The sequence below is a fragment of the Acartia tonsa genome, chromosome 8 (assembly GCF_053477335.1).
Source record: "Acartia tonsa isolate MP-2025a chromosome 8, ASM5347733v1, whole genome shotgun sequence".
NCBI classification, from domain to species: domain Eukaryota; kingdom Metazoa; phylum Arthropoda; class Copepoda; order Calanoida; family Acartiidae; genus Acartia; species Acartia tonsa.
In genome coordinates, this window is record NC_137267.1 from 47035353 (window position 1) to 47052712 (window position 17360).

Below are 17360 nucleotides of genomic sequence, written 5' to 3' on the forward strand. Positions count from 1 at the left end.
AAATATTTTTATGTTTAATCACAGATTTTTTTACTATATTTATAGTATAATAATACATTTATAAGGTTACGTGAGTTCATTGTTGCAATTTTATTATTCATCATTTTTCCATCTTTGTCTAATTCAATAAAAAGACACTAAGAATAAGTAAGGGCTCGGCAGCCGCGCATAAGCCTCAAGTTCAAACCAGCTTTTAAACATATTCCGAAAAGATGGATTGTCACTTTGGCAACAGATTCAAAATTGCCTCAGAATTTTTATAACGAGTTATAATATGACGATTTCACTAAGGCTTACATGCGTCTGACACGCGGCTGCCGAGCCCTGTTTAGAATTGAAAACAGACAAATCAATTTATTAGTTAGTTCCATATTTTGCAAGTTTAATATTAGCAAAATGGAAAAAAATGGAAAAATCCGCAATTGGCAGCAGCCTTCCACCCTTAAGATTTGTTTCAATCTAAATTTTTGAATAATGCTACCCCTTCCTTCTTACAATATCACTTATGGTAGAAAAAAGATTGGGAATAGTCCCTTTCGTGGCAACGCCCCTTAAGGGGCGATTCGTCGTATTTTAAAATGGCTTTTTATAGTTTATTTTATTTTAGGTTAGATTATATTGGGTTTGGTGATTCTCCCACAGGGATAGGCAATTTGCCCCGCAGGGTTAGAGCCCCCCGAGGGGCTAGAAATAGGAGAAAAGCTACTGTGAAAAATACGAAGAACCGCCCATTAAGATGCGTTGCCACGAAAGGGACTATGCCCAAAAGATTTAGGTTGTATAAGACATGCAAAATATAACAGCAATAACTAAATAATATTAGATTACATATGTATAACCTAGATTTACAATATTAAAAAAGATTTAATTACAATTTTTCCGTTAAACTGTTTTTTAAAAAAATATTATTTTTGACAGTAAAAAAAGTTATTTACCTAACTATAGATATAAAAAATATAATTCTATAAAAAATTTTATTCTAACAAGGACAACTAAAAGTTTTCTGGTACAACAGTTTAAATATTGTTGTTTTTACTAGATCTGCAAACTGTAAGCTTCAATGGAGATTCTCGTCCTTCCAAAATCTTGTACACATCCCTGAGTACAAAGTTTTATTATTATTTAATACGCATCGCATTAACACAGCTTTCCGCGGATATAAAAATAAACAATTGTAAGATTAAAACTAGTTTTGTTTGACCCGAAATGCCGAAGTTACTGGCTAAAAAAACTTGTTTCAATATTATGAAGAAAACTGAATATAATCGTAAACTATACACGATTTTTCCTTGTGGCTTAGAACCGGCTCTAATCCAGTGGATATTAATCAGTTTCGAAGCCATACTGTATAATCATTTTAATTGCTAAATTAAATCAGTTCCTATTCATGTATTAGCAGGAAAGGAGTTGACATTGGGCTGTTAATAACACTAGTCCCCAAAGTTTTAAAAGAACGTTTTCGTATTCATTAGCTTAACAACTTTGGGAAACTTCTATTGAATTTTGATTAATTGGCTTAAGTTGAGTGTCCAAACGTTTCAACCAGCAATTGTAATCTACATAAGGGGTAAATTTGTTTATCATCAATGGGGATGTATAATGTATATCAATTTTTCGACCATTTGTCTTAAAAATATTTCTTTCTTACCCGCTTCCATAGATGGGTCTATCATTAATATGTGTAATAACATCTCCTGATTGTAGGCCAGCCTTGTCTGCTGGAGACTCAGCCACTAGCCTGAAATAATGGATCTATTATTACTAGGGATGTTACACCAGATTATTGATATGTGTGATGACATCTCCAGACTGTAGGCCAGCCTTGTCTGCTGGAGACTCAGCCACTAGCCTTAAATAATGGATCTATTATTACTTGGATGTTACACCAGATTATTGATATGTGTGATGACATCTCCAGACTGTAGGCCAGCCTTGTCTGCTGGAGACTCAACCACTAGCTTGAAATAATGGACCTATTATTACTTTGATGTTACATTACACCAGATAATCATGTACTCTAATGAAGTGAAGCTTGAAGTTGACTAAAATATCAATCCCACTATTAATCCCCTTCATCCAATCCCCACCCACCCCTCTTTATAGAGTAACGAACTGACTAAAAATGATGTCCATGTTAGCATCCTAAATTGACACCTAATTTCCCCTTTGACAGTTATAAATCTATCTCAACCATAACATTTAAATTAGTAACTGTCATATTATCCACGTATATTCAAAATCTATTCCTAGATGAAATTTTCAACGGGCAATATGTTTTTTTTGTACAGAATACACTGTGGGAATGGATATTATGACTGGGGAAGTTGTTGGCGTCAATTTAGGTTGCTAATATGGTCAAAACGTTCCTAAATGGTCAGGGAGAGGGGAGAGGATGGGGAAGATATTTGGCAGATTTCGTAGATTAATATTACCGGGGATTTCTAAACCCACCTCTGTGAGTATCAATAGTTTTGCCTTTAACTTTTCTGTCGGTGAAAAAAATGCATTCTTCACTTAGATAGGTATTAAATTATTATTTAACCGTTCTGAACGTATTTCATTTGTGTCTTACATAAGTTTGAAATATGTTCGAATTTTACATATCAAATGAAAAGGGATTGTTTCATTAATGTTATTTTAGTCAACTTGGTATAGCAGTTTTAAAGATCTTTATTTCTTCAAAGATAAACAAATTGCATGTAAATTTGTTGCAAAATTGTTTAAATACAGGATACTGTTTTAGGGCAAATTTACATTTTTAGGACTTAATTATAGAGTTCCTTTGCTTTTTTGACCCACCCTAATCATCATTGGTTGTACATCAATTTATCGACCATTGTCTTATCCCTTTAGATCCCAGTGATGAAACACTCCTTTTTAACTTTGCAAAAGGGTACTTGGATTCTAGGTAAATTGGTATATAGATCAAGTTAAGATGGTTTTTCTCAGAAATAGATTTTCTACAAAATAGAGTCTTCTGTTTAATGTCTGGGATATAAAGGGATAATACAATGGCCCATAAATTGATGTAAATCGCCAATAATGTTACACAAAATTATCTCTTCTTTTAATTACAATTATTGGTTGAAATGCTTGATCACTTAACTAAATGAACCAACCAATCAAAATTCAATAAAAGTCCCAACGGTTGTAAAGCAAACGAAAATAAAACATTATTATAAGACTTCAGGGACTAGTGTAATAAACAGCCCAATGTCACCTCCCTCCCTGAAATTTTCTCCAAAATTGAGTCTTCTGTTTTAGGTAAGATGGTTGCCAGGGATGGTCTGTTCATTAAATAGTACTCAAAGTTTTATAATAACGTTTATTTAACAACTTTGGGGACTCTTATTGAATTTTGATTGATTGGTTCATTGAGTTGAGAGTCCAAACGTTTCAGCCACTAACTATAATCTACAGAAAGGGTAGTTTTGTTTATTATTATTGGGGATGTACATAAAATTATCGGCCATTGTCTTTTATTACTTTAGATGCCTGGATGGTTGCAGTCAAAATTGACACAGGAATTGTTTAGGAGCACAGCTACTCTAAAGGAAGTCTTCCAAAAAGATGGATTGACTGTTCAGGAACAGGTTTAGACATTCAGCTGAATTTAAAGTTATATTGTGACGATTTTACCAAAGCTTACACGCGGCTGACGGGCTGCATGATGATTCCTATAGTTGTTAAGTAGGATTTAGAAAGCGTAGCAAATCTATAATCATTACCACAATGTCCGTACGTCCATTTTAAACATGCTGATTTTTAACTTTTTAAACAGCAATTGTTTATTGGATATAATCATTCAATTTTTCTGATTTTTGGAGTACTGATTCCTATCAAAATAAGGTACAATATTATAAGCGAAGCATCTCTATAATAATAAATTCCTAAAAATGTCCTTAAACAGAATTCTGTATTTAAGAAGTTTTACAACAAATTATAATTATGACAAGGTATATATTTAAATATATTTTGTATATTTAGATCTTTTTTAAGAGTTAATGGTCGTCTGTCATACCAATTCAGAGCTTCGCTTTTATGGATGTTGTCATCTTTGTTATTAAAAAAACGGATGACAACATCCATAAGTAGCGAAGCAGAAACATGGACAAAGGGAAAAGTATGTTTTAGAGCAAAACTTATTAAGAGAGAAATAGAAATGCGATTTTTAGACAGTATAAAATCATACAACCATTACGGCATCACCGACAGACAAAGTGTATTAAAGCATCACTCTTTAAAAAAAACCAATGGAGAGAAAGTGCGGTAACTAGAAAAAAGGATGACAATATCCATCAGTAGAAAACCACAAATAATTCATGGAAGGACAAACAGACAAAATGAATTATAGAGAAGATGTTCAAAAAAATAAAGCAATTAACAAAACCTGAGATATTAATAAAAATATATTGTCGCTGTCTTTTATGCATGACCGACAGACAGACAGACTGGCGGACAAAGTAAATTATACACTTGATGCTCATTGATACAGAAATCTTTATAAAAAATCTGCCGTTTATCTTTAATAGTAGCCGAGAAAAACGCATCCCCCCCCCCCATAGCGTTACGAACGGACGAACAGACTGACAAAGTGAATTATAGAGTAGTTTCGCTACTTATAAGTAAGTAAAGTAAATAGACTAATCTTGTACTATAACAAACTGTAGAGAAATGTTTCTTAAGAAAATGTTATATCAATTTCTTAATAAAAATGTTACATATGATATTCTATATGTACCTTATTCTTATTAGTAGCGAAGCTACTCTATAAATCGATTTGTCCGTCCGTCTGAGACAGAATAGGGGAAACGTGATTTTCTCGGCTCCTGATTAAGATAGAAGGCTGAAATTTCTTGTCAGCATAATTAAGTATAAATCATGAATGCCAGTCGGACCCCTTTTTAGCAGGTTTTAGGCTATTTTTATATTTTCTAATTTTTCTCCATATCTTTGGTGTTTATGGTCCGATTTTCAAAATATTTTCAGTTAAAGAAGTAAAATTAAATTTCCCGTCGATTAAAGAAAACAACCATGACGGTCCGACTGCTTATTTGCAAAATAAAATAAGGTTTTCTCCGATAAATCTATTCTTGATTTTTAAAAAATTTTTGTATATTTATTTATATATTTTAATATTCTATAGAACAACAAGGATGACAGCATCCCTTAAAGCGTAGCTCTAAAACGGTAGAACAAACGATTATTAACACTTAAAGAATGTATGCGTCTAAACAAAATTGTAAGTAAATTTGTTGCAAAACTGTTTGAATACAGGATATTGTTGTAGGACATAATTACAGTTTAGGACTTAATCATAGAGATACTACGCTTATAACATCGTACCTTGTTGTAATAGAAATCAGCATTCCAAAAATCATATGAATAGGAATAGGATAATAAGTAAGATCACATAAAAATTTTTTATAAAAAGGTTAAAAATCCACATGTTTTAAATGGACGTACGGACTTTCTGGTAACTATTATAGAGTTGCAACGCTTTTAAAATCATACTTAACTGTTATAGGAATCATCATGCCAAGTTTGGAGAGGATGGGAAAAGCAAACTGATACGGACGGACCGACCCTAATTATAGAAAAACTTCGCTTTTGAAAAGTAATATAAAGTTACAAAAAAAATTATATTGGCACTTTTTTCCTGGTTTTTATAATAAAAACTTATTAAATATTATTTAATATATTCTTATTTTTCTTACTAGCGGCACTTGAGGTGGTGGGGGGTTGAATTTGACCCACCCCACCTTTAATATTTTAGTTTTTTTTAAAAAGAAAAACATTTAACTTTGTTTATTGGGAGTTATTTTTATTGGGGGCGATTTCTCTTGGGAGGGTGGTGGTACTCCCCCACCCCCCTAAAACAGTAATAAATCTTCCTTGAAGTTATACAAGTTCACTGTAAAGGAGAACTATATCGGTTCAGCGGTAAGCAAGAATCTTCGTTATACTGGCAGACAGACTTTCTGTTTCTTTTATAAAAGTATAAATAGGGAAGCGAAATAAAATTTGAAACAATAACCAAATCATGTAAAGAAAACGAAGTAGCGGGTTTCGTCGTATTTTTACGCCTTTCTCCTATGTCTAGCCTCTGTGTGGGGGGCTCTAACCCTTCAGGCCAATCATTAACATTTACATTAACTGTGAAAATACGATGTAAGCCGCTACTTCGTTTTCTTTCCATGATCCCAATAACCTATATAACTTACTCTTGATGTTCCAAGTTTCATAACTGGCAAATTGTTGCATTTAATCATGAAAAAAAACAATTGTTTAGGAGAAAAGTTTTTTTTCCAGTTCATTTTAGGAATAATCACTAAACAAAAATCTTCCTGAAATTCTAGTCAGCTTTTAAGTAATAATGTCAGGCATCTATAGGATATGACAATGGCAGATAAATCAATGTACACCCCCAGTAATGATACACAAAATTACCCTTTCTGTATATTAAAATTAGTGGTTGAAATGTTTGGACACTTTTCTTTTAATCGAAATTAGATAAAAGTCCTCAAAGCCCACGAGTAAGAAAACGTTATTATAGAACTTTTGGGGACTAGTGTAATATACAGCCCAATGAACCTTCCCTCCAGAATTTTTCAAAATTGTGTTTATGTATCAATTTCTTTTTCTTCGAATTAAAGTTTAATATTTCGTTTAAGCTGATTAAAAAAATTGAAAATGATTAAAAATTCAATAATTTAAACTTTAATGCTTGTTGCTAAGTTCAGAATTTAGTAAAAATTTATTTTCAAACATAATTTTGTTATTTAAAAACAGAAGTTAAATCTAATGTCCTCCCAAGGAGGGAGAAGAGGTTTTTGACATTGTTATACTTTAATCCTAAGATAGGGGGTGAACCCTTTGATTACACGACCTTTGTCTATAAGTCCTAACTGTGAATGGTAAAGAGATACGCTAGATTAGGGCAAAGACATTCCCCATAATCTATAACTATTTATGTCGCGCATCTGACATAGTAGCAGTAGGAACCTGATTTTTAACGCGGTGTTAGGCCGAGATTCGAACCTACCACCTTCCAAACAACGTAAATTAATTTACCCAGGGATCAGAAGGGATAAGACAATAGCCGATAAATTGATGTATATTGTACATCCCAATAATGATACACAAAATTACCCAGATTACAAATAGATGTTGATATGTTTTGACATATAACTTAATGAAACAACCAATCAAAATTCAAGTCCTTAAAGTTGTTGAGACAACGAAAAAAAAATAGTATCATAAAACATTGGGGACTGGTGGAATAAACAGCCCAATGTCCCCGTCCTCCCTGAATTTTGTAAATTGTGTTTATGTATCAATTTTTATCTTTGAAGTAAAATTTAATATGTATTTCTTTTAATATTAAAAATAATAAAAAAAAACTTGATCTTTATAGGACTTTGTTGCTAAGTTTAGAATAGGTATACCTAATAAAAATCAAATTTCGAACTTTTTTTGTTTTTCTATAAGAAAAGTTTAATACGTAACATTATCTTCGATAATTCTGTAAATTTATTAGAATTTAACTCTAAAACTTGTGGGACTTGTGAAATATACAGCCCATTGTCCCCTCCCTCCCTGACTGTTCTCAGCCACCATACAGAAAAATCATGTATCGTATCGTATTAAAGACAAGGATAAAATAAAAAAAAATCATTATATGCATCATGCATGTATACCAGTTTTCTTAGCCCAGGACTTCATCACAATGGGATCAATAACTATCATGTGAATGTCCGTTTGTCTTGAACGAATTCCCTGTCTGTAAATATCATACAAAAAGCTGTTTTAAATGGACGTACGGACGTTACAGAGTTGCTACGCTTCCTAAATCATACCTAACTGTTAAAGGAATCGTCATACAAAGTTTGAAATCAATAGTACATTTCTAACTAAAGGAAAAGAGTACCTGGATAGAAGACATGGGTTTCTTGATTACAACATGAGCATTTGTCAATATCAGTCCATTAGATTCAACTAAAAATAATTCCTTAAATAAAACTACCTAATATCAGGGATCTAAAGGGATAAGACAATGGCCGATAAATTGATGTTCATCACCAATGATGATCAACAAAATTACCCCTTCTGTAGATTACTATTAGTGGATTAGACAGTCAACTGAATGAAAAAAAAATGAAAAAAATCAATGAAGTCTCCAAAGTTGTTAAATCAAGAAATAAGAAATCGCTATTATAAAACTTTGGGGACTAGTGTAATAAACTTGAACTAAGGTGGGTTCTTAAAAAACCTTACCCCACTGAACTTTGGAACACTCATTTGGAACACTCAATTGCTCCCTTGTTTTCCCATTTTTTTGGAACATCAAATGGGGTAAATGTGATTCTAATTCTTAAAAAAAAATCAATTGAGAAAAAAAAGTGTGGCAAAATAATGTTCCAAAGAGTGTTCCCTAGTTCAGTGGATTAAGTTGGGTAGCCATAATTAAATTTGGAATATTTTTTTTTAATTCAGAGATTTTTCATATATCTAAATTAAGCATAAAAAACATGTCTAAAACAACAAATACCAACAAAGACAAAAAAAATTAAAATTTTTATTCAAATAAAACTTGGCACCCCATTTTGTCGCCATTTTGTATAGGCATTTACCTAAAATGAGAAGACAATTTTTCTCAACAATTTGTTCCCTTTTTTAAGAACGATTTTTTTGGAGTCAATTGTAAGCAGTTAATTCCTTTTACTTTGATTTATTAGTTTTAATTTTTAAAAAAATTACAATGTGAAAATTGGGATTTTTTGTCAAGTAATTTTTTGTCCCGAAAATAGTGGTCCAGTGAGGATAATTTATCCCCACTCAAAAAATCATTTTGGAACATTATAACAAGTGGGGGTAAGAGTTTTTTAAGAATCAATATTACCAAATTTTTTATTTGCCCCACTGGTTATAATGTTCCAAAATGATTTTAGTGGGGTAAATGTTTTTAAGAACCCACCTCTGCTCAATGTCCTCTCCCTCCCTGCACAGAATCTCTCTAGCTCAACTTCTTCCAAAACAAAGAAAATAAAATTCGATGGTAACATCTTACTAATTTTAATTCTACTAGCGGCTACGCCTCTAGAGGCCTCTAGGGGCTCTTGAGGAGAAACATATCGGTTTAGCGAGCTCCTAGGTACATACAGAGACCCTGTTATGGAGAGGATTAAATAAAATGCTAAAATATTCTTGTACCACACTTTGAAAGAGAAAAATTGGTTGTGATGTACTTTTTAATTAACTTACACCATACAGAGTCTTTCAAATTGAAACAAAGTAAATACAAAAACAAATCCTTGAAATAGTAAAATAAATCCGATAATTAAATAAAATGAATATAAAATTTCATTATTATTAATTCAAAATGCACTGTATATCGAATATTATACGTGGATGTAATGACAGGGGAACAATTGTCATCAAATTAAATTGATAACATGAACCTCATTTATTGGTCAGTTGAAGGGTAGCTGGTGTTGTAAGAGGGGGATATCGTTATTTTAGCCAGCTTCAAGTTTCACTTTATTAGAGCGCATGAAAATCTGGTGCAACATCCAAGTAATAATTTATTGATTTAAAATACAAATAATATTCACCTATAAAACCAGATCCATTTGATACAGTTTTGGGTTCCCCTGTATAAAAATTTCTCCGACTCGGATCCTAAAAGAATAAATGTACAAGTATAGATGAGTATTATTATTCAGACAATAAACTACTTGCCCTACTTTGTCATTCTGGTTAATTTTACAGGGACTCGGCTGTGTTGATATTTCCTATTGGACCTTATACAAAATTGGGACAAAGTCCTCGCCTTGTGGACAGTGTTAAAGATAGCTCATACCAACTCTAATTTTTACTTCAATATGTAAACAACATTATGTACGTAGATATTATGACAGGGGAAATTTTGTCGTCAATTTAGGTTGCTACTTAGATAATCATTTATTGGTTAGTATTTTCTTCCAGTAGAAGGTAAGGGGATTGGGCTAAAGGGGAGAATGGGGGGTTTCGTTATATTAGCCAGCTGGAGAGACTTATTTTACTAGAGTAGGCGAAAATATGGTGCAACATCCAAGTAATAATTTATCCATTAGTTTGTCTTACCCTGATTTCAATGTGAACTATGGAAGGAAGAGTTTCTTGGACCACGTCAGCAACAAAATTATATTGAAATCTCCTGCACCATTTTTATCTTCTTCTTTAAGGTACCCAAAGTTTTATATCCATGTTATCTTATTCCTTGGCTCAAAACTTTGGGAACTTTTATTGAATTATAATTGGTTGCTTCCAAATTATCTAGTAATGTCCTAGCTTTTTAAACAAAAAAATACTAAAGGATATTTACATCAATGTATCAATCATTGTCTTATATTTTGTCCTATTGTTTCAAAAATTAGCTTTTATGGATGCTGTCATCCTTGTTGTTTGAAATAAGAACAATTTTTTTTATATCAAGAAAAAATGATGAAATTTTAAAGAATTTATCAATGACGGCTGTAAAGGAAAAAGTTGATGTTTTTGCGACAGAGAAAGAAAAAATTTCCTTGATTTTTTATTTCCATCATCGCCGCCCCCTCCCCCTCCATCTCCACTAAATTTCTCCGCAGCAGTGACGCGAAATCTGAAAGTAAAACAAGAATAATATATTACAGAGGTTTATCAAGTAGGAACAATGATCTTTTGACTTAGTAATGTAACATTAATGTCGATAAGTTAATTTTATAATTTAAGAGGTAATTCTAAATTTTATACTAACGTTCATTCATTCAAGAGAATTGCAGAGTATCTGTACTACCAAGAAGTCTTCTCAGTTCACTATTGCCTCTCTCATACCTAAATATAAAAGATTGGGTCTTTTCCTGAAAAAAAAAAACAATAAAATCCGGACTTTTGCTTGTCCGCGGATTAAACCTACAAATTTAAGAGCTACTATGCTACTTAAAATATTATCAATTATGTATTTATTTCATCTACGTCAAGACTCAAAGGATCTTTAGTTCATTGTTTAATTCAAGATAAACGATTATTAATAGACCACTTTTTTTATACCTTTTCATACTAATATAAACGCAGTTAAAATTAACAAAATTGAAGCATTTTGGAATTTTTTATAATTTCTAGTTATCAAATGAAAATAAACAAAGATATATTTTTAAATCTTCTATTTAAAGTTTTGAATTATTAGGTAGTAAGAGAAAATATAAAGAGATGAAACAAAAAACAATTTTAATAATTCAAAGAGCGTATTTATAATCTTAGATTACGAACAGCCAGCAAGTCAAATATTTTGCAGTGAATTCGGTTATGGAAAAAAAATTATTTGGCCAAGTAATTTGTTGTTGTACTAGGATTTTCTAGGTTTATCAGTACATCTAAAGGGATAGGACAAAAGCTGAAAAATTAATGTCCATTCCCAATGATTGTACTCAAAATAACCCCTTCTAGAGATTAAAATTAGTGGTAGAAACGTTTGGATATTCAACCTAATGAGCCAAACAATCAAAATTCATGAAAAGTCCCCAAAGTTGTTGAGCAAGCAAATACGAAAACGTTATTATAAAACTTTGGGGACTTGTGTAAAAAACAGTCCAATGTCCCCTCCCTCTCTGACATTATGCATTATGAATAACCCAAAAATTCTATTAAAAGAGAGAAAGTTCATCATTGTACCTTTCATCCAGGTAAGGAGGAGACATATTATATGTACCCAAAGTTTTAAAACAAGCTCTCTCATTCGTTAGCTTAAAAACTTTGGGTATTTTAATCTTGTTTGGTTGGTATAAACTAGCAGTGTCTAAACTTCCCAACCAAATTTTTCAACCTTCAAAAGAGGGGTAGTTTTGTTTATCATCATTGGGGCTGTACAATAAATCGACCATTGTCTTATCCCATAAGATCTCTGATATTCATCTTCCTTTCAATAAATAATGAAATATTTATGTAAAGTAAATAATAATATTATGTAAAACCAACAACATTCAGTTTCAGGGATCAAGAAATATTCTTCTCATTTGTTATCATAAAAATAGCAACCAATCTCATAGGAGTTTGAAGTTGTAAAAAATCTAGGTATATTGTTTCAAAAGTTTTTAATGTCCAAGAAATGCTATTGGGTAAGGTGAAGCAAACACCCCCCCCCCCCACCCTCTGAAAAAAATATCCAAATTTTTTTTTATTTTCCAAGAAAAAAATAAGTAAGTTATTGTAGGGGGAATCACTTATATTTTAGGGCAAAGTTGAAGGAGTCAATTTGAAAATATAAAAAGGTTAGCAGAGAGTTTTAATGTTGGAATCAAAACAAAAATTGCAATAAATTTTCTTTTTCCCTGGAAAATCTTAAGAACTATTGGTAGACATTTGTTTAAATATACAGGGTGTTTTTTTAATGGAACAAAAGTATTGCTTAATATAACCCACTTGCCATTGACAGAAATTAATAATCTATATCTTAATTTCTTCATTGGGTTGGGGAGTTTTGTATAAGAAAAAACTATTTACCGATTTTCAACAAATTATGCCTTAAAATCCGGTTTTTCCAAAGTACCTATTTTTGGAAGATTTTTTGATCATGACTAATTTAAAGTGTGCAAAAATGCGTAGGTACAGTTTTAAAAATCAATTTGTGCGGCTTGTTTTAATAGTAGAAAAATGTTACGCATACCGTTAGAATTGTCATAAACTCTAGTTTTCAGATATATATGTATCATATTCATGCTATTTGTATTATAGAAGCTACGTTGGAAAATGTGAGAAAGGTTAAAAGATTTGAGTAAGTTGGGATATTTTACCACGTATCACCTAAACTATACGTAGCACAGGAATAGTTCTTAAACACCCAAAAACTAGAGTTTATGACGATTCTAATGATATGCATAACAATTTTCTACTATTAACACAAGCCGCGCAATTTAAATTTTAAAAATGTACACATTTTTGCACACTTTTTAAATTGTTCATGATCCAAAAATCTTCCAAAAATAGGTACTTTGGAAAAACCGGTTTTTTAGGCATATTTTGTTGAAAATAGACAAGTATTTTTTTCTTATACAAAACTCCCTAACCGAATGAAGAAATTAAGATATAGATTATTAATTTCTGTCAATGGCAAGTGGGTTATAATAAGCAATACTTTTGTTCCATTAAAATAAAACACCCTGTATATCAGAACTTTTTCAGGGAGGGAAGGACATTGGGATGTTTATTACACTAGTCCCCAAAGTTTTATTATAACGTTTTCTTATTCATTGGCTTGACAAATTTGAGGACTTCTATTAAATTTGATAAGTTTGGTCGTAAAGTACCCAAACATTTCAACCACTAATTGTAATTTACAGAAAGGTTAATTTTGTTTATCATCATTTGGGATGTATATTAATTTATCGGTCATTGGCTTATCCCTTTACATCCCTGATATGCATCTCTGAGAAAACTCAAGAACTATTGGTAGACATTTGTTTGAATATATATCCAGAAGTTTGCATATAAATTAAAGGATCATACGATACACAATAACATTTATCCAAGGACAATTGCATAACATAAATCGATATTATTATATTATTTCTCAGATGTTAAGAACTTTTTCCGCTTTAAGATTAAGAAGAAAAGAAAGGACATGAAACAGTTGAAATATTTCTAGATTGAAAACAAGGATGACAACATCCATAAAAGCGAAGCACTGAAACGGTAGGACAAAAGGACATTAACACTTGTACAGTGTTAGAACTGAATAATCAGAATATAAATGTATAAGAGTCGAAGCAAAATTGTCAGTAAATTGGTTGAAAAACTGCTTGATACAGGATAATGTTTATGGACATACTTACATTTTTAGGACTTGATTATAGAGTTGCTTCGCTTAAAATATTGTACTTTGTTGTCCCAGGAATCAAAATACCAAAAAACAGAACAATACGTAGCGTACGGACCGACCCTAATTATAGAAAAGCTTTGCTTTTCATAAACTTACTTATTTAACAAACTGTTACTTCTATTTTCTTTACCACTCGAATTATTCGAATCTGTCTGCAGTTTATTTTGATCTGTTTCATCCTTGTTATTATTGAATATACTTGCTACAGATAATAAGATGAAACCGAGCAGTAACTCAGGATACAAATGTCTTCGTTTACTTTCTTCTTTGCTTCCTAAAAAAATGATAACTTCAGAGTATAAGAAATATATGTAAAATATACGTAGATGTTATGACAGACTGAGGAAAAATTGTCGTCAATTTAGGTTGCTCACATGGACGTCACTTATTGGTCAGTTCGTTCATCCAGGGGATGGGATAAAGTAGGTTTTACAATATTGAAGTACATGAAAATCTGCTGTGAGATCCAAGTAATTATATATCTATTCAAAGATCCTGGATATTTTTTTGTTTTTAAAATAATATATAATGTGTATTTACCTTCATTATGTTGGCTATTTTGTGTTAGATGTTGGATAGGCGAGCTTTTCAATTTAACTTCACTAAAACAAAAAATATTAAGATATGTTTTATATTTATCCTTTTCACAAATCAAAGTAACCCGAGATGTGTAAGTCTGTCTGTAACAAAGGATCTCGTTAACAGCTTAAAAGATATGGTTCTACTTTACAATATAGCTTATCATAAATACTGGGAAGGTTTATCTATTTAGGGGGAGGGTACCACCACAAAACCAATAGAAATTGCCTCTTTTTCACTTTCTTCAAAACTAAAATTAAAGGCGTGGTGGCAGATCGACTCTAGGGGCGTAGCCACTACTTTTTCATAAACTAAAGACAAATTCGTAATGTTGAAAAAGGACATACAGACTTTCTGGAAATGATTAAAGAGTTGCTACACTTTCTAAATTGTACCTAACTGCTACAAGAATTATCATGAAATCTAAAGGACACTTTTAATATGTCTAATCTAACAATAAGAGCTTCAGTAAAAGACAGACGGACCAACTGTGAATGTAGAAAAGCTTCGGTTTAGAAGACACTTAGATGCAGGGGCTGCTATTCAGCAAATCAATTCCATTTGAAATTGCTGACAATTAGATATTTTGTTGGAGTAAAACTTGTTTTTTGGTGAAACTGAAAGGGAAGTGGGTAGGTAAGAAGGGGAGAAAAAAGGGAAGGGGGTTGAGGGAAAATTTTCCCTTAGAATTGTTTGTCTGAATCACATTCCCTTTTCCCTGCATAGATGAAGAAAAAAATCGGGTATAGTTAGTCCCTTTCGTAACATCGCACCTTATGTGGCGACTCTTCGTATTTTTCACAGTAGCTCTATCCTATTTCTAGCCCCTGCGGGGCCAATTACCTAACCCTGTGGGGCAATCACCTAACCCAATATAACCTAACATAACCTATAAAAAGCCATTTTAAAAATACGACGAATCGCCCCTTATGGGGCCATATTACGAAAGGGACTATTCCCAAAAAATATGATAAAAAGACTAGACTAGACCACATCCTGTATATAAAAACTAAATACACTAAACTTATTTAATTAAGTCCTACAGAAATTAAGATATGTAAAATTATGCATAAAAAAAGAGTGCTTTTCTTTAAACTGTTTATCAAACATGAAACCCCGATTATCTCTATTTTTAAATCATATTTATAATAAGAGGGAGAAGTTTTTTTCCCAAAATTTTAAGCCCGTTTAAAAAAAACTTAAAATTGTGTGTAACTTTACCCCTGAAATAATATGATTGATACTGTAACAAGATATCTCAGGGTGAAATAGGGAGGCTAAAAAATTAAACTTGTAGCTGGCTAAAAAGACCCTTTTTTCCACTATTAAAATTTTTTTTTAAATCAATAAATCACCACTCAAACCTTTGCAACCCTCATTTTACCCCCCTAAAAATTAGGGTTGGCAATCCGTATCCGAATCCGGGATCCAGAATCCGCCAAAGTTTTGGTCAATTTTGGAATCCCAATCAGGAATCCGTTTTTTAATAGCGGATTCGGATTCTTAATTGGTAGGCTAAAATTAGCGTCTTGAGTTTTTTCTTTCCAATCCCCCTTTTTGAAGGCAAAGATTACTGATTATCATCATTATACATACATATATAATATCTTTTAAAATCTGGTTTGATTCTCGGAAGTGAATTATAGAGAACTCCAAGAACTTTAATTTTTAGGACATATATGTAGCACTTAATTTAAAAAAAAATCCTTTTAAAATATTGCTAGAATCCGAAATCCGCCAAAAATAAGAATCCGGAATCCGCGGGAATCCGCCATTTTTTTGGACGGATTCTTGTAAGAATCCGAATCCGGTCCAATAATTTGACGGAATGCCATCCCTACTAAAAATAAAAAGCTTTGATGTCCTTGCCATGTACCTTGTCCTTTATCCCTGACCAGGTATATAAAAAAGTTTGATATATTCTGTCAGAATTAATCAAGAATACACTCTTAATTTATTCTAGCATCAAACTTATATAAGTCAGGGATCTAAAGGGATAAGACAATGGCCAATAAATTGATGTAAATCTCCGATGATCATACATAAAATTATCCCTTCTTTAGAATAAAATCAATAGTTGAAACGTTTTAGCACTCAACTTAATGAACCAACGTATCATAATACAATAAAAGTCCCCAAAGTTGTTAAGTCAAATAATAAGAAAACGCGGTTATTATAAAACTTTTAGGAATTGTGAAATAAGCAGCCCAATGTCCCCTTCCTCCCTGTTACAAGGTATTATTTCATTCATGTTTTTATAACAATAACAATGTAAGTGATAAATGAGCATAATTGAATCTCAGTATTTCATCTCAATTTATCATCACGACAAGGACACGTCATATTAACAAGAGACACAGAAATCATACTGAAAAATCATGACAAGCATCGTATAACATTGCTTGACCTAACCTTAAAATTATATAACTTGCTCTTTCCCTTTACTCACTTTGAAAAATATAAATATAAGATTATAAAATTGTATTTTATTTTACAGAACCAATGAAATGTATAAATGGATATAGAATATGCTTGGATATTATGACAGGGGAAAAACTGTCATCAAATTGGGTTGCTAACACTTTTTGGTCAGTTCGTTCATTAAGCAGGAGAGACGGGGATAGCGTAAAGGGGGTCGTTATTTTCGCCAGCGACTAGTTTTTTACTGAGTACATGATAATCTGGTGTAAGATCCAAATAATATTATATCCATTGGTGAATGAATACCTTACATGGGGGACTGTCTTAACATTCTCCTCTACTTTCCTCCATCCGTCCTGCTAGCTGTGGCCGCAGTTCTGACGGATGATAAGCGGCCAGCTGCCAGTTTGACTCTGTGTCCAGATAATGCTTCTCCCACACATTTTGATAACATTATTTTATTAAA

The 17360-nt window shown here is 32.0% G+C and overlaps 1 protein-coding gene across 13 annotated transcripts; it reads right to left on the reverse strand.

The window, feature by feature from the left end:
• Positions 1-70: 70 nt before the first annotated feature.
• On the reverse strand, positions 71-17357 carry LOC145327133 (uncharacterized). Of its 13 annotated transcripts, none has more exons than XR_013882083.1 (10): positions 17206-17357; positions 14435-14496; positions 13991-14168; positions 10563-10642; positions 10126-10196; positions 9615-9681; positions 8978-9028; positions 7931-7998; positions 1649-1738; positions 956-1098 (listed from the first exon to the last, which is right to left on the reverse strand). XR_013882083.1 is itself a non-coding variant. In XM_080170690.1 (10 exons), the coding sequence occupies exons 1-9, from the start codon at positions 17223-17225 to the stop codon at positions 6265-6267; spliced, it is 603 nt and encodes a 200-aa protein (XP_080026816.1). In that variant the 5' UTR covers positions 17226-17357; the 3' UTR covers positions 981-1098; positions 6225-6264. The 13 variants fall into 13 exon arrangements, 11 of the variants coding, with proteins under 11 accessions (XP_080026812.1, XP_080026811.1, XP_080026813.1 ...); XM_080170690.1 differs by lacking the exon at positions 1649-1738 and adding an exon at positions 6225-6269 and having other exon boundaries at positions 981-1098; positions 7930-7998; XM_080170691.1 differs by lacking the exons at positions 956-1098; positions 1649-1738 and adding exons at positions 1790-1849; positions 6225-6269 and having other exon boundaries at positions 7930-7998.
• Positions 17358-17360: the final 3 nt, after the last annotated feature.

Bases quoted from the DNA above. Each gene is read 5' to 3' on its own strand.
- LOC145327133 (XM_080170685.1), bottom strand. From the start codon at position 17,225: ATGTTAAGACAGTCCCCCAT. The intron at 14,169-14,434 runs GTAAATACACAT...TCATTTTTTTAG, and splicing joins AAATAGCCAACATAATGAAG to GAAGCAAAGAAGAAAGTAAA. The intron at 9,029-9,614 runs GTGAATATTATT...TTGTTTTGGAAG, and splicing joins AAATGGATCTGGTTTTATAG to AAGTTGAGCTAGAGAGATTC.